The sequence below is a fragment of the Hydra viridissima genome, unplaced genomic scaffold, assembly GCF_058129835.1.
Source record: "Hydra viridissima isolate aposymbiotic clone 2 unplaced genomic scaffold, HvirCarnegie_v1 scaffold_3, whole genome shotgun sequence".
In the NCBI taxonomy this organism is placed as follows: Eukaryota; Metazoa; Cnidaria; class Hydrozoa; order Anthoathecata; family Hydridae; genus Hydra; species Hydra viridissima.
Genome location: NW_028324302.1, coordinates 5290185 through 5317250, shown reverse-complemented (window position 1 = coordinate 5317250; position 27066 = coordinate 5290185). Strand labels below are relative to the sequence as shown.

The window sequence follows — 27066 nt, the reverse complement described above, 5'->3', positions numbered from 1 at the left end:
TACTCAATGACAGTCATGAAAAAGGAAATATAAAATTATTAATATAAGTTATGCCACCATCATATATACAACATGTGAATTGAAGTTAAAAATTCATCGTTTTTTTTTACATAAAAAAAGAACACAAAAAAAAAAAAATAATAAAAAAACAATAAAAAATTGACAGATCATTTAAATATTTTTCTTATTCTAATAGCCATCCTTTAAAGATCCTAGATGTTCTTTTAATAAAGTTCAAGTTTCATTTTTAATCCTGTTATGCTAACCTCATACCATTAATTTGTGTTGTAAGGTGTTTTTGAATGCAAATACACCTTACAACAACAGGAACTATTCGCTAATACTTCACCTTTGTTTTTTTTTGACATAAAAATCTAGAGGTTCTTTAATCATGTGAAACCACGAAGAGTCTTTCTAAAGAATATAGACGAGTATTAAACCGGTGATTCAGTGCTCTTCATTTTTTGGCTCTGGCTGTACTTTTGATGAATTTGTGATAAAGACCAACGATGTGGCAGAAATGTAACTGTACTACCTATACAAAGACCGCACTGTCCTCTTGGTGTAAAACTGTTATCACCACGTGGAAGTTGTACGAGAACAGATGCGACGCCATAAAGTTGATTTGCAAATGGTTCAAATGCCACATAAGAAAACTCCTTTAAGTTGATAAAAAAAATTTATTTCATCATCGCCAACAAAACAAAAAACTAACACCAAAAAAACAAAATAAAAACACGAGATGATGTTTTCTTACTCGTTGCATACATCTATTTTGAGGCAGGACAATTGACATTGATTTAAAAGGACGATTAATCCGGACTTTGTGCTCTTGCTGTTGTTGCTGCAAAAGTATGTTGATTACTATTTTAATATTACATAATTATTCCTATGAACTGCAAACCAAACAATTATTAATTAACATAGAGAAGTATTTTTGTAAACTTGAGTTTTACGTGTTTTTAAATCAAAATTTCTGTATTATAACACTGAAACCTGGTAATAAGCTCAACATATCTATTCTGCTCACAACAAATTTAAAAAAGTAGAGAAGACTCACCCGATTTCTAAGGTAGATATCATAACGCTGTTTTACTTTCCACAATATGATTAAAATTATGACCAGTGAGCAGAAGCAACTATGAACAAGAAATTCAATGAAAATAGCACAGAAATTGAAAGATAATTTATTTCTTCTTAAGCATAATTTATCTCTTAAGATAAATTATTTCTATTTAAGCAAAAATTAACTTACACCATAAACATTATTAGAAAATACACCAAGTCAAATACTTGGGGAGGAGGCACTGCTGATATCTACAAAAAAAAACAACAAACGTTAACATCATTTCTCTACATTCTTGTTTTATTGACCTTATTGTTTAAATCAAAGCTTTCAAACAAACTTTTTGGATCAGAAAAGCACATTAAAAAAATAAATATAACTTTACATCAAATGCGAAGTAATCTTTCTTCTTCCAGCCATAAAGAACCATTCTTGCTTCACCATTATTGATAAAAAGTTCTTTTTTTATTGTGTTTAAATAATAACCAACTTGATATTTTTCAGCAATAATGAGTGATGTTTGATCACCTTTAAATTAAAATTTAAACGTATATAGATGAACAACAATATAGATGAATTTTTTCTTGTTTTTTTACGAATTGATGATTAAGACTTTTTTAGGTTGAGTTAATTTATTTCAGTTATTTTGTCTTATATTTAAATACTTCCATTTTTTTAAAATGACATCAGCAGAACTAAAAAAGTTTTTTTTCCAGAGTAAAAAACAGATTAAATGATTTAGGACTTATTTCCAGAGTAAAAAACAGATTAAAAGATTCCGGACTTGTCAATTAAGGCCCAGTACTGAAGAATCTAACTGTTACCATCACAAACACATTACCAACATCAAGGCTTACATCAAGGGAATACAACAAGAAGTACTGTGATGGGTGTGACTGATGATCTTAATGCATATGAATTTACAGTTTAGAACGTTATTTTAAAATCAAAAGACTGGGGTAAAATTTTTAGGCAGAAAAAGAAAGACTTTAGTTTTGCTTTTAACAACCAAAAAAAAAAAAAAAAAAAAATGAATAAATTAAAAACTTCTATATCTGTCATTTGAAATAAATCAAACCTAAAAAAACTTACATATTCAGATATATAAAGTTAAAAATATAACATAAAAAAGTTTGGGATAACTCACATACTCTCTATTATTTTGTTTCAACCCTTCAAGACATTACACAGAACTGATTTTCAAAAACAAAAAAAATATGTCAATATAAATATCTCACACTAAATACTCTGCTGTTTTAAATGCATAAAAAGTTCTATGTTAATAAACTTCAGAGAGTTTAGTTTTATCTTAAAAAAAAAACTCCCAGGAAAAAACATTTTAAAAGCACATTCAAATTGTATAAATCTTAAAGAAGTTTTGTAAGACATCCACAGAATCCTAAAAGTTATAGAAACTCTATAGGATTTCTGAAGAAATTTTTGTCCTGGCCTGATATAGAAATTTGTGCTTTATTTTTTTTTAAATTTTTTGTTATAAATGGAAAAACCAAACACTGATACTTAACAAACACTTCTTCTCAGAAAATCTTCAGAGCTTTAGTGAAGAGGCTTTAATGAAGCAAAAAGATCTTGACACAATTAAAAAAAGAATAGCATAAAAAAGTCACAGACTTTTAAAGAATAATCCAGTGATAAGATTTTTCCAATTAATGATTCTCAACGGAAAGAAAATAATACTTTAACCAATATATTCTTTATATTACAGAAAAACTGACAATCCCTGTTCTTCCCCATCAACTTGTGATAACTTTTTTTTCTAAGAAGTTTCTGAGTTTTATTTAGTGTTTGACCATAAAATAGAGAGGTCTCTATTTTTAAATTGCATATGGCATAAATACATAAACTTTTCTAAAACAAAAACAGCTTTTAATATAAACAAAATATTCCCTCAAACACACACATGCACTTACCTCAAACACACATGTACACACAATATTTTTTCTTTTAATGACAATAGCAATTACCTAAATCTTTAAACACAATGATGACTCCCCACTTCCCCCCCCCCCCCCCATATTAATTTTTTTTAGCATATCATACTTACTATAAAATATTGAAAAGTTGAGTAATGCAAAACTTCCGTTCGTTTGTTTTATCTCTATTTTTACATCACTATCCTCCTAAAAAAATTTATAAAAAAAACAAAGAATAGATTTATGTCTTGTTTTTTTTTTTTTTTTTTTTTAAAACAAGAAGCTTATAAGAATACTTATTAGTGATCCATAACAAAAGTGAAAAAAACAAACCTAATAACATAAACATACAAAAAATATATTACCAAAACAAGATAAAACGCAGATATAAAAAAAACAACTGTTAAATAAAAGTTAAAACTTAGCAACAAATCAAATAAAACCAACTTGATTGTAAAATGGTAAGGTAATGAAGTAAATCAACTATTAGTTTAAAATCATTACCTTAAGAGTTACAGCAAATGCTATAACTGTATACCCTGATATATTATGAGAATACCGAATTAGACCCATTTCTAGATAGGCTAAAATAGGAAATACTTGTAACATTTAATTTCAGTGACAATTAAAAAAAAAGAATAAAACAAAAACATTAATAATGAAAAGCAAGCTAAATTGCAATAAAATGTTTTTAAAATCAGATCATCACTCACTGTAGCAAAAGCCACCATTGGTTGCATTGCCAAGAAACTCTTTTGATATGTCACATCTAAGAAATAAAATATTGGCAATTCATCAAAATAATAATGTTAATTATTCTAATTAATGATAATAATTCATCAAAATAATAATGTTAATGATTCTAATTAATGATAATAATTCATCAAAATAATAATGTTAATGATTCTAATTAATGATAATAATTCATCAAAATAATAATGTTAATGATTCTAATTAATGATAATAATTCATCAAAATAATAATGTTAATGATTCTAATTAATGATAATAATTCATCAAAATAATAATGTTAATGATTCTAATTAATGATAATAATTCATCAAAATAATAATGTTATTTGATTAAAAAAAATAATAATGTTAATGATTGGATTTTTTCTGCTATGAGAAAATAACAAGTTACCAAGAGAATGCAACTGGATTACTTTTTATATATAAAAAAAATAATCAAAAAGAACATTAACAAATATAAATATAAACAAGAATAACAAGAAAAATTAACAAATAACAATAATAACCTTTCACATTGATTTCCTATAGCACCTTTTAAATCACACAAACATATTCCATCAGCTTTGCAATCTAGCATATGACCATTGCAGTTACATGCTTCAACATTAAAAAAACATGAATTAAACACATTTAAAAAACTATCAATGCTCAAAGCAATTTGTCATCACTGAGTATAACTTGATTGAAAAAAAAAAAAAAGATTTATGAAGTTAAAAATGACACAAGGTTAAAAATGACTCATGAAATTAAAAATTGACTAAAAAGAGTGATAAACAAAACCTCTTTACCTTTGCAACTATTATTATTTTCTGGATTACCAAAAAAACCAAACTTGCATTTTTCACAATTTATACCTGCAATGTATAGCAAAAAGAAGAAATTTTAAAGGTGGAAACTCTTTATAAAATTCGAAGTACAAAAAATTAAAAAAAATAAATTTAATTAAAAGCAATAAATCTACTTAAAAGATATAAATTTTCACCTTCAGTAAAATCAGCACAATCTTCACAAATATTTGATATATTTGAACATTTACTATGGCCATGACAGTTACAAGCTAAAAAAATATTCTATTATAATATTAACTATAATATGCAAAACTAAAAAAGACATAAAAAAAATAAAAGTTTTTACTTTTAAAAGAAAACAAAATTTAAAAAGAAAAAAAGATTAATAAATAAATCTAGATTCTATTTTTACATACAAATATAGATTATATTTTAGTATATAAATAATAATTTTTTTATATACAAACATAATAATTATTTATATATAAAATATAATTTAATATATAAAAAGTTTTAATATATAAAGAACACTTATTGACCTATGCCATCATGGGTCAATTTTGAGTGTCTTTTTTTGTGTGATTCCACCTACCTGGACAATTAGTAAAGTACCAACTTTTCTTTTTACAAGTATTATCAAAGGGTCCATCATCAGTACCTGTGCTGCACCAACCTAACCCTGTACCACTTCCATCGTCACACCAGCCACATCCAGGTAATTGAAAACATTTTTGACATGTCACTTGCAACTCACATTTTACATCTTTAAAAGAAAAAAAACTAAATTTGAAACTGATATATATCTTTAAGAAGTTGACCAACTGCTAAAGATAATACAAAACAATATTCACAAAAACTTCACTCTCAGCTGCTAACTTAGTAATTTTTAAACTAGATTTTTTTTCTTAAAACCTTTAACCATCTTAAATCTATCCTTGAATATATTGGTTGTATTCTGTTGAAAAACTGCAGCATTATTAGCAGCTTTTTAAAAATTTTTTAAACATAATTAAGGCTGGACAGTTATTTAAAATGTTTGCCCGTAAAATTTTGTAATGGAAGACAACCAGTATTTAAAAATTTCTGCTTTTTAGCATTCAAAGCAAGGAAACTTTGCTAATATTTTACATACATACTATTGTTAATATAATTAACATCATGCTTTTTAATGTTTAAACTAAATTCATTACTTTGTTTACAAAAAAAAATTACTTAACAAAACAAAATTAATTACTTAATAAATAAAAAATTAAACGTACTTTCACATCTGTCAGAAATCCACTCTTGACATTGTCCATAAGGAAAACTTAAAGGATAAGTTTTAGAATTGACACACTGTTGTTGAGATTCACACCAAATGCACATTGGTTTGGTGTTTGTGCAATTCTTACAATCTTTTATATCTTTACAATTATGATCTTTAGCCAATTGAAAGCACTCCACATTCACTGTAACAAAGTACTTTGACCATTACAAACAGTAAAGCATACAAAATAAAAAAAAATTAAATAAATCAGCAAACTCAATTACATTTGGCGGAAGAAAAAAAAAACAACCTGAATCAGCATTTTTTTCGATGCAACTATTTTGATCACTCCATGTGCAGTATGAATTTTCATTGCACTCATTGCAATCATTAAACTTTGAGCAAGCAGCTTTCAAATCACATTTTTCAGTTGAAACAATCACTGACGAAAGCTTTGATAAGAAATAAAAGTTAAAATGTACAAAAATTTACTTTTAACAGCTAGAATCAATAAGATCATTTTGAATCGGTAACATTCAATACTCAAAAAGCTATATGATGAAACACCAAAACAGTAAAAGGAACAAGAAATTTCTCTTGAAAACATTTGGATTATTGAAGTATAAAAATGACACAAGGAAGGTTCTACAACAAAAACGTTTTTCCATTATTAAATGAATATCCCAATATTGTGGAAATCTGATAATCAAAACTTTTAAGAAGAAAAACTCTTGAGCGAAGAAAATATTTTTAATTTTTATGAAGTTTTATAATGAACTTTAACTTATTTCATTTTGACACATACATTGGATGATGGGATTTGAATGCATAAAGAATTCTCCTTATTCCAACTGCATCCCAAAGTTGTGCAAGATACACAGTCAGCCATAGTTGAACATATATCTAAAAAATGTATTATCTAGAAAACAAAAATGGTTTGTGTGTATATATCAAAAGAAATTATAACAATCAAGTTTGGCAGCTTCTTAAAAATTACTTTAGGTTAACCTGTCTGGAGGTTCAAACAGAGATATTTTTTAACAGCAGTTTAAACAGAGATATTTTTTACATAATTCAGGTCATGATCATCAAAGTAGTGATTGCTGTCAAGTGCAACTGCATACCTGTACATACTGGCCTCTTAATTGAACTTTCAGGAAGAAAATGATTTGCTTCACTGCACACACCATCATTTGTCCACACACATCCAGCAATAAGAGGTGCTGAAAGGCACTTATCTAAATTGGTATACTGAGAGCAATCTCCTACAAATTAAAAAAATCAAAAACATGAAATAATATAAAGTACTTCTCTAAATTTCAATTTGAATTAAAAAACAATAAAAAAACAAAGTAAACAAAAAAACATATTATTTCAGTCTTTATTTTAATGATTACTTTTTATTTATTTTTCTCATCAAAAAATAACTGGAACTTTTGATTTTTTTTTAAAAAAAAACTTTGCTTCATTACCTTATACAGTTATATATATATATATATATATATATATATATATATATATATATATATATATATATATATATATATATATATATATATATATATATATATATATATATATATATATATATATATATATATATATATATTTGATCATAATTGTTAAGTATAATTTTGTATTGATGCACAAAATTTTTTTACTGTAACTGTAACTTATATTGAGTAACAATTATGTTTAATTCAAACTTATAAAGTATAAAAAATTTCCAAGAATAAAGGAAGGTCTAAATATGACATTAAGAAGTTGTAAACAGGAGGTAGACTCATTCTGCTGCTTTTGTTAGGAAATTATTAAAACAAGAGATAAAATATTTGTTATGGCAAATGTTATCTCTTATTTTGATTATTTGCTTTCTTTTCGACTAGCTTTATGAGTCATGAGTGATGAGAATGAGTCAAACAAAAAATCTACTTCAATTGTCCTTATTTACAATCAAAGTAAATTTTTTTGTTTGGCTCATTCTTATACTAAGCATTCTTGCTGCCATAGCAACGTATGGGACAGTAGAGCAGACACAGCTAATTAAGCAAGACTGAGTTTAAGATAGGAAACCATAATGTCAAATAAAACAATTGTGGGGCATAAACACATACTAATGACTCAATTGCATAATTTTATATGCAATGGAATAATTAATGTATATCTTATGAAGCAATTTATCAAAACTCTTTGTCAAGATTCTGAAGTTTTTCAATATTTTAAGAACTTTTAAGTTATTTAAGAATTTTAAAGTAAAAAAAGTACTTTTGTCCAAAAATAAAAAAATAATGGCCAGGAAGAAAAATTTTTCAGCTGCTCAACACTCATGAATGACAAGCCTGTGACAACCTTAAAGTAGTGGATCATGGATTTTTTAGAAAGAGCAAGAAATTACTTTAAACTCATGTGTTGTAGAAGAACTCATGTATTGCAGAAGAAACTCATGTGTTGCAGAATATTCTGTGAGGTGCATATACCACAATACAAGAAAGGCCATACAATCACAGAAATAAATTTAAAAAAATCATTTCTAAAGATAATAATAGAGTTTAAAAAAAAAGGGAAAACTTTCAAATATTTTAAATTTCATTCTGATACAAAAGCAAACTTTTTGTGGGGAAACATTTTTTTTTCAATTAGCAACATGGAAAAAATTACAATCAGTTATGCAGAAACCAGACTCAAAAATCGTGTCGACCATTGTATTTAAATAAATTATTGCACTATGAAGAGTTTTCTTTTAAGAAAACTCTTTTCATAATCCAACTTTAAATTTTTTCTTCAAAAAAAATTTTTTTTTCCTGGAGATTATTAAGACATAAAAGACTTTGATGAAAAAATCTTTTTGCAACAAATATTCTTTTCTCTAAATAACACTTTTGAATTTTTTTTTAAACAGAATTTTAAATAAACTTTTGAAATAAAAGCTTGGGAAAAAAATAACAATAAAAACCTTTTATTGTAATCTTGAAGAGGTCCCCTAAAAAGATTCCATTAAAACCACCAACAACATAAAGACATCTGAAACAAATATATAAACATATGAAACATAAATATTGTGAACAACATTACAGCCAGTTGCATATTATCAAAAATTTAAAGTATGTAGGAATATATACTTGTTGTAAGTGATAACCCCATGACCATATCTTCCTTTTGAATGTAAGAGATTCTCATCATATGACCAAGATCTGCAATCTAAGTTTAAAATCTAAATTGAGATTTTTCTTAAGCTTTCTAAGGCATGTTACCTCAAGTTATTTTGAACTAAATCATCTAATCTTACAACTTTTATATTTCAATCATAATCATATATTCAATATTTTATGAAAAAAAGCGTTTCTAGTTATTAATTTTTTTTTTTAGAAAATAATATTACACAAAAAATAATCTAAAAAACGATTCAACTTTTCCAATAATTATTCTTAACAAACATCATTTAGTAGACTAAATATTACTTTTGTATTTTATGATTAAAATGTTTTAACAATAAAACAGCCCTCCAAAAATAAAGAAAGTAATGACCAGTTAACTAATGATGTATCCTAAATAACTTAATTTATACTACAGAGAGTGTCTCAAAAATTGACAATTGTTTTGTTTTGAGAGTGTCTCAAAAATTGACAATTGTTTTGTTTTGTAAACTGTTTAAAGAATCTCAGACTGTTCTCAAATGTTCTCAAAAATCTCAAATGGATCTTAAATGTTCCAAAAAAATCATCAAATATTCTCAAATGTTCCAAAATCATCTTAAATCATCAAATATTCTCAAATGCATCTCAAATGTTCCAAAAAAAAAAATCATCAAATGTTCTCAAATGTTCCAAAATCATCTGAAATCATCATATGTTCAAAAATGCATCTCAAATGTTTCAAAAAAAAGCTCTATTTAAATGTTGAAGAAAGAAAAATATTGTTTTTCTCAGACAAAAAATATTTCACTGTTTCATCACAAGAAGATTGCTAAAGAAGTCCTTGACGCCATCAAAGGGCAGTGCCTATGATTGTCATTATCCTAACATTCACTCTCTCAAGGCCGCCATCAACAAGAAGTGGCTTGAAATCCCAGAGCAAACTGTGCTCAAACTGTGTCAAAATTGTCTGCTCAAATTCTGGCTCAGGAAAGGCGCTGCGATTGTAGCTGATAGTAGCTACATTGATTAAATATTGAAGAAACCTTTTACTTTTGGTTTGATATTTAAAAACTTCAATTGAAGGACAATTTTTAAAGTAAAAAAAAAAAAAAAGTCCAGAAAAAATGTTCAAAATGTCATTTTTTGTAGCATTATCAATAGATTGTTTACCAAGTTCAAATTTTTATGCTAAAAAATTTTTAACAACATTTACAAAAACGTTTAAATTAAAAAAAAAAAACAACAACTAAAAAGAAACCTAGAAGCCACACAAAAAAAACAACAAAAAACACACCGATGTTGTAAACAAGAACATCTTTTGAGTGACATTCACTCAAAGTATTTTCTTCATCTGTAGTGTTGTTAGCACTTCCTCCAAATATTATCAAATTCCGACCAATAATTGCTGATGCATGCAACATAAGTGGTACTTTCGAACTTAATCCCTTAGTCCTGTATAAAACTTATTACCTTAAAAAAATTTTCTCAAACATCTTTTCTATAAAAAAAATCAATTTATAGAGTTTGAGGGATAAAAAATATATATATATATATATCTTTTGTTACTTTAATAATGAAAATTTTTTGTTTCTAACAGTGCATCATTAAATCATGCTTTTTACCATTTTCTTGAGGAAACGTGAAACAAGAGAAGTTGAGAAGTAGCCTTTTTGTCTTTTTTAAATCCACCATATATAAAGACAACATCAGTTTTTACATCATATGAGGCAGAATGTTTGTAAGAACCAGAAACATTATCTCCACTAGTTTTGACTAATGACCATGTGTTAGTAGCTAAAAAAAAACAACTTATTAAAAGATAACATTTAAACTTTATTAGGGAACAATTCTAGGTATTGGTTTAACAGCTTTGTTTTCAAACTATTTAAAAGTTAGAAAAAATAATTTAAAAATAAATAAAGACTAACTTAAATCTAAAGTTTGTACATGATGAACAAAGTATATGTCATTGTATCCAAAGAATGTATACATAATGCCATTGACAACAACAGAGGCATGGCCATAAACTGCAATAGGAGTATCTCCAGCACAATTCAGTACACTCCATGAGTTTGTAACACTCTCATATTTTAATATTTCATTTGTAACTTTGCCCAAACTAATACCTCCAAAAACAATGAGTTTGTCCTAGAATAAAAACAATTTTTAATCTTTTACAAAACTTTTCCTGCAGAAAGTAAGAATTTAAAAAGCTTTAAAATTTCAAAAAAAAAAAGCAAAAAAAGCAAAGCAAAACATTTTTACAATAAACTGAAAAACACACACACAAGAGTTTTTTTATATGATAATAACATACACCATAAGCAACCATTGAATGATCATATCTGCTTGGCAAACCTGTCTCATACTCCTTAAAACTATATGTTATCAGATCATATCTATTAAAAAAATATATATAATTGTTTTTTCTCTCTCTACTATTCAAAGTATTTATATCTTATTATTTATAATTATTTATAATTGTGTATTCCTTCTATTAGGAAAGCATTATTTACACATTTTTCCTAATATTACTTCTAATAAATAAAAGAAAATATTTTTGCACTTACTTAATTAATTTATCTAACTTTTTGTTGTTAAATGAATATCCACCATAAATGAATAAACTTGAATCAATAATAGCCATGGCATGAGAAGCTCTTGCAGTTACTAAAATGTTAAAGATTTTTTACATTTTAATTCGATGTAGATAAATAATTTAATAGAAAGCAAAATGTAAATTATTAAAAAAACTAAAACTGTGATAACAAATAATCTTTTTATTTTACAAAGCAACCACGTGTAAATGGTTTCAAGTTGTTAACTGGAACTGCACAATGCTTCTAGTGCAGTGAAATTTTTATGATATTGAGCAGACAGCAAAAGAGCAATGAGTGCTTTTATAGCCCATCATGGACCAAATATGCCAACTTGCTTGATATTAGTGCTTTCGTTGCCTGCTCTCCTGTACTTGAACTACAACAACCTTTAGGGAGTACAAGAATTTTTATCACACGATTGTCCCTTACTAATATCAATCCTTGATGTACATTGGTTGTTAACTCAATATTTAAGTAAATGCACTCACTGAGCCCAGAGGATTACAGCAATAAAAAACTTTTTGCTACTGATACTATTGCTGTTTTTGAACCCACAGACATCAACAACTCACATCACTTGAAAGTTCACATCACTGGAACATCCAATGTACTTTGGGAGTTATCACGAAAGTACTTAAAATATAAAAGTTTAATTTATAGTTGTTAAGAAAAATTGCTTTAAACATAAATTCCCAACTCACATGCAAAGGTTTTCAAGTCATCGCTGCATAATTCACAAGTTTTTTCTTTTGATACCAAATTAAAAGATAAACAGCAGGCAGGTTCAGTACGCACTGAACAAAATTCTCCAGTCCAAAAAGCATCACACGTGCAGTTTTTTGAATTTATACATAATCCATTATTAGAACAAAAGGTTTGGTTGCAGGAACTTATTCTGAAAAAACATGAATAGGTTATTATAAGTATTAAGTCAGATGGTACTATAAAAGCTATAAAATTACTAATAAAAATACTTAAAGTTCATAAAATATCAGTCATAATAAAACAAAATTCAGTCAATCATGATAGCTCAAACTACTTAGGGACCAAGAAAATTGGTCCCTAAGTTGTTTGAGTTATCATGAGTTGACTGAACTTTGCAAGTTGGCAAATGTTCAAATTATCAGGACATACTATAACTTGAACTTTTACAGATAAGTGAAAGTAATTTAAGTTAATAAAAGTTTTCTTTTCTATTCAATCTAAAAGGTAATGATAAAAAATCATAAATTTAAAAATGTTCTAATACAACTGTCTCAGTTATGAAGTAATGTCTCTATCAATTGAAATTGAGAGTGCATTGGGTTTTTATTAAAAATCTTCATCACTAAGACTGAAGGGCATATAGTCATACATCACTTGCAATGCCTTCCAAAAGTCACTAACTTTGGGAGGCATTGCAATTGTTGGGGCAAACTGGGTCTGTCATAGTTTTATCTTCATTTTCTTCCTTGTCATCAGCATCATCTATATATGCTACATTCTATACTTCTATCATCTGTTAGTAAAGGTACTATGCTCATTAAGTTTTTATCTGCAGAAATCTTTAACTGTTGTATATGGAGGGTAAATGTCATCAAGATATTTGATCTGATTTTGAAGATTTTTAAAGTCATCATTAGAAGTCTGACTGGGCAGATTTCTGCTGATCTTCACAAATTCCTGCTTTGCAAAACAATTGATCATGGTGAAAGTTTTTACTTTTTGCCATGCAAGATCAAGCATTTTCATTGCATCTAAACTCGAAAAAATAGGAAGATTTTTTCCTTTATTAATAGCTACAACCAGTCTTTGGAATGCCAAAGATCTTTAACAAACTTCTGTACAACTCCCTGGTTTATTGGTAGGAGTTTAGATGTGGTATTTAGTGGTAAAAAAAAAAGAGCTCTATAGATTTTATACTATCAATTGCCAGATGTGCTTAAAGGTAAATGTTTAACTACTTTAAAGCAGCAAGGGGATTTTGATTCACCTATGAAAAACATTTTATCACCTGCTCCATTTGCTACTGCCATTCCAGTAAGACAAATTTCACTATTTTCCCCTATACAAGCCTCAGAAGATTGAATGAATTATTAGTTTGCATACAAAAAAACAACCAAAAATTCATCTGTATTATAAATTTCATCGAATTTATTCTTGGGAAAAATAACAGGGAGAGTTAATTCCTTCCATTGTTCAGTTGTGGAAGAGTTACTATCTTCAGATACTGTCTTGAAAGAAACATTCCTGTTTTTCCAATGATCAAATCAACCATCAGACACTTGAAATCCTTTGATATTGATCTTCTCAACAAGTTTTCTGGCCTTTGCTTTTAGAATGTATGCTAACAAACTATATTTCCACTCCTTATTTTTAAAAGCCATTTGAAAATGAGATGATAAATTTGCAAATGTTTGTTTGTTAATTTTCTTATGTTTTGATTTGATCTCTTGCATCTTCAAAGATTCAAAAAATTTTTCTTTATTTTTGATCCAAGTTATCATCATATTCTTCGGAATGCCATATTTCATAGCAACCTTAGACTTTGACAATCCTTTTTTAATTTCCTTTAAAGCAGCATTATGCATAGTAATTATGTTAATTTTCCTATATTTTGATTTGTTCTGTTGCATCTTCCCTTGCAGCATTCTTTTCTTTAATTGGTTTTATGTTAAGTTTCGTATTTGCAGCAACAGCCTTTGTAAAATGTAAACACAACAACTTTAATTATAATATTCCAATTACTACAATAGAAGTCATTTGTATAACTTATATTATAACCTGCTGCTCAATATGAATATCAAAGGCAAACACTCAAATAGTGTTTACATTACAATACATCTTCATCATGTTTTAAGTAAACTTTCTTGTACTTATTTGTAAAACCTGACTGTGCAATTCACTTGAGGGCTCAAGCAAATACACAGCTTCATTAACCAGGAAAAAAAATTTAATTTAATGAAAGAAAAGTAATAACTTTCAATAAAATTTTTTTTTTCTTTAAAGTCCAAGTTATTGGCAGAATATCAGCCACAGGGAAAGATAAAATAGTTCCAGTTAGTGAATATTTGAGTTATCGAAGAATCGAGTTATTGAGTGATTTTTTTGAAAAAGTATTGATAAGGATTCGAAAATACTTCGAGTTTCTAGATGCTTGAGTTATGGGGAGTTTACTGTATAACAAAGAAGATTATAAAGTTAACAAAAAGCATGTTTTAAAATAATACATCTTTGATTGACAATATCACAATCTTATTTATCTTCACATCAAATTATTGCTTTTTATGGAGTAAACATACCACTGAAAAAGTTTTTAAACTTTTGAGCTAGTGTAAAAGAATCTAATCATGAGGTTTACATGCCACTTTTTAGTGAACTTTGATTCTAGCATTCCTCCAACTTTTAAACTTCTTGAGTCAAAATTTTAAAAAATATGTTTCGAGCAAATTAACATTAAAAGCATCAATAGAACATGTTACTTTTTTTTTTCCTTGATAATTAAAAACTTAAAATAAAAGAGTTTCCAAATCACTAATGTTTTCCAAGAAAAAAAAAAAAAAAAAAAAAAAATAATCTAATTGAAGATCATACTTTAAAACTACTTCAAAAAAAAAAAAGAAAATAACTAAAGCATTAAGTTAAACTACAGATGTGTATTTTGCAATAATGTAAGGTTCTGATATACAAATTTAGATTAATGAAAGTTGAAATTAAAAAAACAGTGCAAATGTTTGAATACATAATTAAATCTATTGACTACAAAATGAGTATGTAAAATTACATAATTCAGTTCCATGCCTAGAATGCTGTTTCCTAAAAATCAATCAAAATTTCTTGATCTCTAAATAATTTTTTTTTGGAAATTTTGCAAAATGAACCACTACTATATGCACATTGATATAATATCAAGTTAGGAATATCATTGAGAAACCTCAGTGAGATCTACTTTTTCTTGATGCAAAATATCACTGAGGTTGCTCAATCTGTGGCAGCGTTCAACTTGGTGTATCTGCTAGTTCCAGGAGTGCAGTAATAAAAAAGTTTGTGACCAATGGAGGAAAATTACAGAGTCTAAAGCATAAAAATCTCACAAACTGTTTGAAAATGAACCAACTTTTTGTGGTAACACTGTGGAGCATTTTGTATAAAACAAAATTTTTCAGAAAAACATAAAATAGTTAAGGTATTTAATTCAAGATTTCAAACTTTACTTAATTTTTACTTGCTATAAACACATATTGCTATACAGTATCGCCTCAAAACGATTTTTTTTTTAAAGATGACTTATTAATTTTAAGATCAGAAATAAAGTAAGTTCTTTACAGTCTTATACTTGTAACTTTTAGCTCTAAGCATCACCTTGTTGCATAAAACTTGAGGTAAACCTGCAATACATTTTTTCTGTGGAAATATGGCAGAAAAAGGTAATTAAACTTATGGAAAAAAAATCAAAAAACCTTTTTCATGCAGAAGCAGAATATTGAAAATTGATTAAGTGTTCAAACAGCTTTTGGGAAAATTTATAGTTTATACAAATTAAATTATTTTGTTAACAATGTAGTACATGTAATTATGTGCATCATAAGTAAAATAAAATAATTGTTTTAATCTTCATTTATTGTTTAATTCATTTTTAATAGCAAAAATAATCACTGAGTTTTAAGATAGGAAAAATAAATAAGTCACTTACTGATAAGTTACATTAAACCCAAAGTCAGTTATGTGTTTATCACTAAAAAAATATAAAAGAGCTGCACCAGAAGTAGACTTGACTGTGATTACATCATTTTGAAGACTACAAGGATTTCTGCTTGATTTAATGACACCACTAAAGAAAAAAGTGTACTCTCCAACATAATACAGTAGTTGAGTCCATTATTAGCTGCAAAACAAACAAACAGTGAATCGTTAAATAATTGATTAAAAACTCAATAATAAACAGAAAAACTATGAAACTTTGAATTTTAGAAGTTTGTCACTTCTAAAATTAGGAATAATAGTTATTTCTATAAAAGTTAAAGATTTGTAAAAGTGACATTTGGGACTGGACAGGTAGAAGTGCACTCATACTGAAGTGGCTGCTGTATTACAAACTAGAGCCAGTAACAAATGAGTTCACACTTTAAGCTCTTTTAGACAAATAATTTTACCAAAATTAACAAAATCACAATTTTAAAATACTCAAATTCTTCAATCTAAAGCAAAAATTTATTCTATATTTATAAAATTCTTCAATCTAAAGCAAAACTTTATCCACAATACCAAAGTTTTGACCCATTTCACAAAATCTATCAAAATACAGTAAGTTTCTGCAGTGGTTCTAAACATCGTTATACAAGGATAGAGTAAGTAACATTCTTTACAAATCTGAGAATTAGTCAACCATGTTTGAAATCAACCACAGAACCACTCTGTGCAGTTAATAATAGGTGAATTATTTAATAAACATACAACTATTCTCTGATGAACACATTTCTACTATATCAACATGTGATGATAACAATTCAAACAAAGGTTTTTATATCAGCATTAGAAATGTATGTATTCTATTCTAGCAACTAACAATTACTAAAGCTTCTCTATTAATATTCCAAGTAACAGTTATTTTACAGAATCACAAATACATAATGTTAATCAACACATGACTTTAGGATAAATGTCTGTTTAGCTAGTAAAATTAACTGTTCATTCCAACCATCTTGGGAAAAACAAGATCTGTTTTTAATGCTTGCTTATTTAAAACGACAAAAGCTCATAAGACATTAAGTTTTTCTGTGATTACACAATTAAGATTTTCATTTCTAAAAATTTTCTAATACAAATTTTTTAATCTAACTATTAACTTATGAAGACTTATCAGAAACCAGAGAATCTATTAACCTATGAGAGAAACTATTAACTTATGAAAACTTATCATACCTGAAAGATGCTAACAGTGGAGCATAAACAGATCTGCCATCAAATATATACAAACTGTCATACATGCACTCTGTAGCAAACTCATTCAAAACAAATTTTATTGAAGTATCATTTCTAAAATAAAAATTTTATTGCGGTTTTTTCATTTTTAGAATAGAAAAAACAAACATTCAAACCTCTTTAAAAATCAATTTCAAATTTTCATTCAAATTATTTATTTTCAAAAGCAAAAAAAATGTGTTTTTCACCAGTATTCATTATTTATAAAAACATTTATAAAAACTATTTTTGTCATTTCTTGATATATAGGAAAAGAGTAAGAACTTCATAATTTAAGGCAGGAGTTCAATGATCAAGAGCAAGAAGATGAAAAAACTTTTTTGTCAGAGATTACATTACCTTCCACTGTCTACCAAAAATATGTATTTTGATTCATTTTCATACTCATCTGCTGCTAGTTTAAGAAATCCATGCTGATCAGTAATTCTAAAAAAATTAAAAATCTTCTAAATTTATCTCATAAGATTAAACCTTGGATTGGATTAGGGGATCATCATTGCCGAGTTCACGGGGCAACAGGGGCAGTGGCCCCCCTGGAAATTTATACTAGTAATATATTATCACAGATTATCATGAGGGCGAGAGTATCTATTTGCCCCCATAATAATCCGTGATTATATATTATTACTATAAACTTCTGGTGGGGCCACTGCCCCTGTGAACTCGGCGCCTATGTATGTATGTATATATATATATATATATATATATATATATATATATATATATATATATATATATATATATATATATATATGCACACAATCCCTTAATTACCCCTCAAAGTTCAAAATCCAAAAAAGTTGTTTTGTATATGTAACTCCAAAATTTCAAATTTTCTGGCATTTAATTTGTGCATGCATCTTTTGGTAAAAGCACTAAATAATCTTCAATAAATTCAAAATGAAATTATTTGGAGCTAGTGCTTTCACCAATAAATACTGCATGCACAAATTATACACCAGATGATGCAAAAAAAATTTTTTGGAAATATTGGAATTATACCTATTGAAAGTTGCAAGGCCAACAATATATATTGTTTTATACCTACTGCAAGTAAGTCCAACAATATGTATTGTTTTATACCTATTGCAAGTAAGGCCAACAATATGTATTGTTATTCTTTGCAAACACAATGGAGCTTAATACTGATATTTAGTTTGTTCCCAAAACCATATTCTATTTTAGTGTAGACAGTAGAATTAGTGAAATTTTTACATTTTAATGCCTGCTAATACACATAAATAACCATTTTAAGAAATAACAGAAATAATTTACATTTAAAACAGTGACATTCTGACATAAAAATCTGGAGTACATTATCACTGAGCAGATGTTCATTACAAGAGCATAAAATAGCATAACTATCCAAGACAAAAAAGTTCTTTAGAAATCCAATAGAATTTCTATAGACTTTATAGAAGCCTTCTTTAAGATCCGTACTTGAATTTGTATACAATTTTAAAATGCCATAGAACTTTTTTTCTTAGCATGAGCAATTGGCTACTTTTTTAAATTAAATTATTAATAATTTAGATATTAATTATATGAGGTAGTGAAACAACACAACCATATATTATTCTATTTTAACAACTTTGCACTAAACAAGTTGATAGTTTTAATTTTTTATATTGTTTTCTTCATCATAACAAAAAACCTATAAAAAAAAAAAACGATTTCTGCAACTGCAACCACATACAAGATACAAAAGAAAAGCCTAATTTCACAAAGAAAAATATTGTTTTTTTTTTCATTGCTTCTAAGATGATGAACAGTCAAGTATATGGTAGAAACCAGTGTGTTGGTGTTGCTATTAAGGAGCTCTGGAAGAAGAATTCTATTATTTCAGAGAAGTACTTAAGGTTAAAGTGTTAATTACCTACACGCTAGAAAAATGAGTTTTTCTAGCATGTAGGTAATAAAAAAAATATAAAGGATGAGAGATTTGCTGATATATCAACCTTAGATAAGTGGAGAGAAAAGCTGTTATGGGTGGCAAGGACAAGAAGTGCATGAAAGCATTGAAGAGACAGCAGAAGGAGTTAAAATCCTTGAAAAGAAGAAAGAACACTTGGTCTGAATATATTGCAACAAACTCTTAAACATCAAACAATGACAATTTAAAGGATACAGTAAGGGTAAATATTTTGGTATCAATTTAGGTAGATAAAAATCTCACAAACAATATTCAGACTTTATTCAAGTCATGCTTCCAAGAAAGATTCTGAAAGAAACAGCTATTGCCGCAAATAGAATAGGATATAGATTTTGGCATATACAGCTACAACCATATGTTATCAATTGATTGCAATTGATTGCAACAAATCTCAGACTTTGGTCTTTCACTCTCTTCAGCAGATACCAAGCAATATAGTAATCAATGAGGCTGCAAAAAAGATTTATCAGGACTTTTTTACAGAAGCAAAGGGAAAATATATTTGTCTACATTTTGACAATAAAATCATATTAGAGTATTCATTTCAGTAGAATAGAAATGTGGACAGAATGACTGTACTTATCATATCCTCTAATGGTTCAGATGCAGAGGTCATTTCTACATGCTCGATATTAAGTTTGCTAAATTTTCATATTCCTTTTTACTTAAAATGATAATATGCATGAACTTAAAATATTTTTCTTTTTTTTTTAATTCTTGGAGTTTTGTTACTTCAACATTTTCTGGAAAGAAAACAGACAAAACTAAGGAATATTCAAAAGATGCTTGCAATTATCAAGCCAAACATTGATTTTAAGCACCTCAACATATTTAACTTGCACACAAGGAGTTATTCCTGGAAGACAAAATACTATTGAAATATTTTGAACTTTAAAACTGTTGAACTATATATTTAGAACTTCTATCAGCTTTTTTAATTTTTCTGCTTACAGGCACTTAAAGTAATGAAATATCTTGTAGTTATAACGTACACAAAGGTGTTCCCAAGGAGTGATTATGAATCTTTTGCAGAAAGTGAGTTAGTTGGTTGTGAAGAACTTCAGCTTTCATAAATTGCAGTAAATTATGCAAGATTTCTTTAAAGAACTTTGTATTACAAGACTATGGAACACCATAACATCCAATTAGAAAAGAATTATTGTTGTTATATTTAACTATATTTATTGAGAATTATAGTTATTGAATTAGTAGATGATGAGGAGGATGAGAATGTGAGGGATAAGATAATCCTAGTACTGCTCTCATGCCTCAGACCTGAATTATTAGAACTTGGGAAACTTCTTGCTAAAGTTTAGCATTGAGAGTATCCCTAATTCGCCAATAAAAGTTGAGTGATGTTTTAGCAACTAAACCTGACTAACTGAAGGGAAGACAGAAAAGATGCAAGTTAACTGCAGGTAAAAGTTGATTAACTTTTTTAAATTTTCAGAATTGAAAAATTTAATTTCATTTAGTTTACTCAGGGAGATGTATAATTGCTCTAGATACCAATTCCTAACCAATGGATCAATGACTGTGAATGGTGCTGCAGAAAATGGAATCAAAAAGTTGATTCAAGATTACATACATCAGTACCAGAATAAAGAATTGAAACAATCTCACTACTTTTTATTCTACTACTTTCCGTGGCAATTTGCAGGAAAAAATATTTCTAATATAGGCATTAAAAATGTAAAACAAAGGAAGAATTTTCATAAATATGATAAAAATTCCCAGCTTTATAACAAATATATTATTTATCAAATTAAATATAATACAATATTACAATCTACTAGATTTTGCATAACTTTATATATTTATATAAATTTTGTACCTATGGTTATCTTATATCATAGAATAACCATATGCAAAAAACAACTTTTGACTTTTTATATTAGAGTCTTATTGTCCCTAAACATTAACACACTCACTCATTCATTTGCTCACTCATTCACTCACTCACACACATAGTAACAAACACACACTCTCACACATTGTGTATGAAAACAGTAACAAAAAATATAACAGGTTAATTCAACTTAAGGAAAAATTCAAATCTGAATTACATAACCCTCTGTACTAAATATCAGAGCTCTACCTTTGCCCTCAAACTTAGGAACCATAAAATAGTCCAACATTGGGAACTTTTTAGAATCTTAGTTGTCTTCATTTTCTTGAACTTATAAAGGCTTTTGAACAGATTAGATTTAGAAAAAAATGAGTACAAGTTCATAAATTCTAAAATACTAATTTCAACCTTGAGCATGCTGTCATGTTGAAAAAACTCGAATTGATTGAAGAGTATCTGGTATGTTGAAAAGGTACCCTGTAATTAGAACAGTAACTTTTCTCTTTTATTTGAATTTTTCCCCCTTAATAAATATGTTTTCAAAAATTTAGAGATTTATTAGCAGTCTTTTTTTTAATAGACAGTATCTTCTTAATTAAATTTTAACAGATAAGACAATCATCAATTATCAATAATAGCAGTGTTGGTGAATAAATAACCACATTCAGTTAAAATTTTCATCAAATAGTCAGTGAAGTCACATCCAGCCAAATCTAAACAAATGATGGCATGAGGAAGTGCACAACCTTCAAAGATTGGGACAGTGTGAGAAACACCATCACCAGAGTCAACTACAATTATGCTTTCGGTCGTACTACTGTCCAACCAGAAGCATAATAATTATCAAAACAATTATCAAAATCAAAATCTGGATGATCAATCGAATTCTTCAAATTTTTTAATGTGCTCTCAGCTGCTGTTATTATTTATTTCTTAAATTCTCCTAAAAACAAACTATTACTGACTCAAAATATTAATAGTGGTCTAAGACCCTTGAAAACCTATATAATATATACACATATATACGTAACCTATAACCTTGACATATTTTACAGTATATTCTTCTGCATGTTTTTTTTGGCAAAAATAAGTTTCTTAAAAATTAAACAAGATTTAAATTCCTGCAAATTTCTACTTTTTGGATTCAAGTGAATCTTAAATTAATTTATATAAAAATTTAAAACTTTAAAAGAAACAAAGCTACATATACCAATACTTTGATATGGCTAAAAATGCAATTCTGCTTTGAGAATAAAGAATTGGCCTAAATCAAATAGTAAATCTGACTTGATTTGAATTTCAAATAAGATTTCAGGTTTCATTTGAATGAAGTTTCTAATTTTTGCATGGGCTTGAAATAATATTCTTTCTATTCTAACTGCAACTACAAGATGATGTAGATATTAGGATCAATTACTAGAAAAAAATTTAACAAAATTTTGCTGCTGTTTGACAATCACAAGAGTTACTGTAACATATGTCAAAGTTTTTCTAGAAACAATTTTATTGGTTTGGTGACTTTTCCATTCTATTTCTACTATAGGTTGGAAATATCGGACCTTTAAATTATGAGGAGGAACTATTAGTAAACAACCTCCATTAATAGCAGTATCTAAAATGGCAGGAAAAACAAACTTTGATGAATGTAATAGAAGCCTTGTTATGGTTTAGTACTAGTATACTAGATGGTAATATTAGATTTAAAGCTATTAAATATTTGTTACTTCTTTTGTTTAAATTAAGAAAAAGGAATTTATAAGTTTTTCACAGCTTAATACAATTTCAGGTCATCCCAAGCTACTTTCAACATTTTCCTAACCCCTAAGTAAGCAGTTTAGGACAAACGCATCATGCTAGTAAAAGTTTTTTTATAAAAATCATTTACAACATAGTTTCCTATAAATTGATAATGAACATAAATTTGTAAACTTTTTAACAATTTAGTGACTAAATTTTTTAAGAACTGAAGTACATATAAGCTCTTCTGAAAAATATGTTCAATAATAACTCCTTTTCATATCAGTGATTTCTTAGAGATTTGACTTAGGTACCCATATATAGATAGATAATAGGCTTAAGTTAGAAAGGAGTATATTTTTAGTAATTTTTATAAAACTCATTTATGAGTATAATTGAATAAAATTAACCTGCGCCTTCCATATTGACACCTACTTCCCCACATACCAGTTCCACAATAACAACTTGACGTGTTTGGATTCCATACACTACCTATTCCAGAACATTTTTTGCTATCATCTGCCCATAACTTAATAATATTTAGTTTAAAAATTCCAAATAATACCAGAAAAGTTTTGGTTTGAAAAATCATTTGAGCAGTTAGTTAAGTAACTTATATGGAAAGCTCTTGAGGTAGTCTACATCTACATTCGTCATTTTTACTGTTTTGTTTTTATTAACAAATCTTAGTTATGATGTATTCGTCCGTGATATATGCCAAAGTTGAGGGGCGTTATATGGGAACTTTCGGTCCGCATTGACATGCGAACGAAAGTTACGAATAAAGAAATAACTAAACCCAGCTTAGAGTTCGTTTCCACATCTACCGTTAATCGACACTTATCGCAGGTTTTCAAAATTCAACAGAAATTTTACGACAAGTAGTTGTTTGTTTCTACATTTGTATTTTATGTATGAACAACATGGCACCGCACTTCTATTTGAATACAAAGAAACCGCAATACATTATTAATGTTATGAATTATGAAGATTTATTGCTTCTATTGCTAAGATTTATTTAAAAATTATCAAAACGTCCTGCTTGCTACGTACACAATCACCTTATATAAGATAAAATAAATAGTACGATTGTGTACGTGGCAAGCTGGACGTTTTGATAATTTTTGTATCGAACTTAGCGAGTTTTGCTCTAAACATGGAACAACTCTTGTTGCTTTGTTCCCAAATGCAGATCTTGCAGCCACTCGATGTAGCTGTTTTTAGGTCAATTAAAGCAAAGTGGAAATCCTTTTACCGACAAAGCACATTGACAAGGAAGGACAGGACAGGAAATAAACAAGAACATGAAATAAACAAAGAAAATGTACGAGTAGCTTTAAATTCATTTATAATCGATCCTTCTATGGCAAATAATATCAAAAGTTGTTTTAAAAAGACCAGAATGTTTCCATTCGATACTAACATCGTTGACTACACAAAAATTGTTCAAAGATTAGCTGTGCCCATAGCATTTGACGGCCCAACTACTTATTTAGAGCAGAATCTTTAAAACGTGACTTTATCAGCTTCTTCTCACAAAATCTTTATAGAATCGTGCATTGATCCAAGTATTTTAAAGCAGTTTTAAAAGTTGACGATCACTTAGTTTGGAAAGATGATCTTGAATACCTGCATCTACATCATCATTTGTGAAAAAGAGTCCTATCTAAGACAAGTCAAAGCATATATTTATCTGATGACGTACAACAGAATGATGAAAATTAATCACCACTTTGTAATGTAGAAAATGTGCAAATTACCGTGGTGTGACCTAACAAGTCCTATGCTGTAAGAAAGTCTTAATTTAACAAATTATCAAATTTATATTCTAAAGAAAATATTTGAGGAAAATAATTTTTTTTTATCTTAATTTGTTATCTAGTTATTATTTAAAAATTATAATATATAAGTAAATATTTACTTTATAACTACTATAAAAGGCGGGTTCTGGCTCATTGATACTTTTCCATACTTAAGGAATGCAAGATGGCGTCGTGTTTTTTAATGTAAAGTGTTGTCTGAATATTTTTTCCCGTTCTAAAATTATTTCTTTGCGCATTTCTGGCTCATTTTCATTTTTGCGCATTTTCATAATGAGATGACATTATGAAAAAAGGTTGTGAATGTCTTAGTTAATTTATTCTTTGTAGTTGTTCTTCAAGTATGGAAAAAGATGTTTATATTTTTCTCTTCGTGTTTCTCTAATTCTTTAAGCAGCAGAAGCACACACTCTATATTTATCCTTTTGAAAACCTTTAATCAACGCTTCAATCTTTAATCTATTTTTTTTCTCCTCCTCATATTCGCTTTCATCATCTTCGATGTAAATGGTGAAGTTGTTTGCTCCCGTTTCATAGCTTTCATCACGCAGATCTTCTAACAATTCATTATATATATAATCATCATATTCATTTTGTTCTTCAATACTCATCGAATTGTAATCTAAATATACAGGATCATTCATCGCAGATTCATTGTAAGGCAAATCTTCAGGATCATCATCTTCAGATTCTTCTGAACTATCATCTTCTGAGCTAGACCAACTAAATATATTAGCTTCGTCTAAAACATTAACATCATCTTCGCTTTCATAATCTTCTAACCATTCATTTTGTTCTGGCATACTCATTGTTATTTTTTATATAATAAGAAATTTATTTAAGTCATTTCAAAAAAATTTTTTTCATCTGTGCATTAGATCCTTTGAATCCATGGAAATTCTTCGAATTTTTAGGCATAATAATAGACTTGTCCTAGAAGAAGGTAAAAGCTTCCGGATTGACCGACTTGAGCATCACCAGAGTTGAGCGTGACAACGAGTCTTCTACCAGATGCGACACTGGGCATGGAGTCAGCTTCTCCGAAATTTCTGTAAAAGGAGATGGTGGATGTAGAACCGATGGATGAAGTGGATTGATACAAAAGTCCAGTCGATTTGTTGTTGAATGAAGTCACATTTGATCCGTTCCACGACGACAAGTAAAAATCTTCCAGTCCAGAGGAGGAGAAGATGCATGTGCTGTCACCGTCATATCCTGGAAAATACGTGTAATTGTTGGTGTTGTATGGAGTCCAAGGAGTGAGTACAGTGCCGTTACCTGGAGGTGAATTTCCATCGTACATTCTAACTCTAGATTCCCACCAGTTTCCAGAAGCGCCGATGATGTGCACTCTGATGTATTTCAACGACACACCATTTCCTTTTCCGTTGGTGTTCATCAAAACGTATTCGCTGCCGTAAGTGGTACTCAAATATCGAAACGTTCTGCAGTACAGCTTGTAAAGAGGGATGGAAGCAGGAATAGAAGCAAGAGTGGAAATGAACGGTTGAATCCAGTAAGTGATGGCAATAGCATTTCTGTTCACCAGTTGAATGGAGATGTCGTTTCTGAAAGGCATGTCCAACGTGAAATATCCTCCCAAGGAAGTGGTGTTAAACATGTTGCATCCTTGCAAAGAATTGGCGTAAAAAGCTCCTCCCAAAGGAGAAAAAAGCAAATCAGTGGCGAGACCTGTTTGATCCACTCCAATTCCGTCAGTCACTTCTACATAATTTCCCACATTGATCTCTCCGTCTGTGAAGATTCGAATGAAAACTTGGCCAGGAATATTCGTGCCAGAGGTGCTGTATAAAGCCAGCCACAATCTTCTCAACACTCCTGATTTTCCGGAAAACGCAAACACAGGAGAAGTGGTTAATGCTGCAACGGTCTGAGACTTTAATCCCAAACTGGTAAAGCTAGAGCTTGGAACGACACTGGTCAAACTCGACTTTTGCAACAACAAGTCCACGTAATTTTTTGTAGCTCCATCTTGTGAGTTGCTTGGATCAGTCACGTTGATCAATTTGTGAGAGTTCAAATCCAAATCTGTTGTACCTACAGTCGTTCCACCTGACGCATGTGTGTCGACGTAATTTTTCGTAGCTGAATCCGAAGCTGATGTAGGTTCAGTCAAATTGGTCAATTTGTGAGAAGTCATGTTGATGTCGGTGTATGAAATAGTGTTGTAAGAGACTTTGGTGTCTACATACCCTTTTGTCGCTGCGTCTTTTAAAGCGGTAGGAT

The 27066-nt window shown here is 28.5% G+C and overlaps 1 protein-coding gene across 1 annotated transcript; it reads right to left on the bottom strand.

The window, feature by feature from the left end:
* Positions 1 to 350: 350 nt before the first annotated feature.
* On the bottom strand, positions 351 to 23915 carry LOC145202091 (attractin-like protein 1). The gene is made up of 28 exons (XM_090081402.1): positions 23410 to 23915; positions 17820 to 17906; positions 17421 to 17534; positions 16192 to 16329; positions 12221 to 12414; positions 11490 to 11589; positions 11237 to 11318; positions 10848 to 11067; positions 10542 to 10713; positions 10214 to 10371; positions 8905 to 8983; positions 8739 to 8806; positions 6910 to 7050; positions 6591 to 6688; positions 6096 to 6237; positions 5799 to 5987; positions 5132 to 5302; positions 4734 to 4808; positions 4540 to 4605; positions 4258 to 4348; positions 3714 to 3769; positions 3505 to 3584; positions 3132 to 3207; positions 1452 to 1594; positions 1256 to 1317; positions 1061 to 1139; positions 758 to 844; positions 351 to 659 (listed from the first exon to the last, which is right to left on the bottom strand). Exons 1-28 carry the CDS (start codon positions 23589 to 23591, stop codon positions 435 to 437), a joined length of 3375 nt encoding a protein of 1124 aa, XP_089937528.1. The 5' UTR covers positions 23592 to 23915; the 3' UTR covers positions 351 to 434.
* Between the last annotated feature and the right edge of the window lie 3151 nt (positions 23916 to 27066).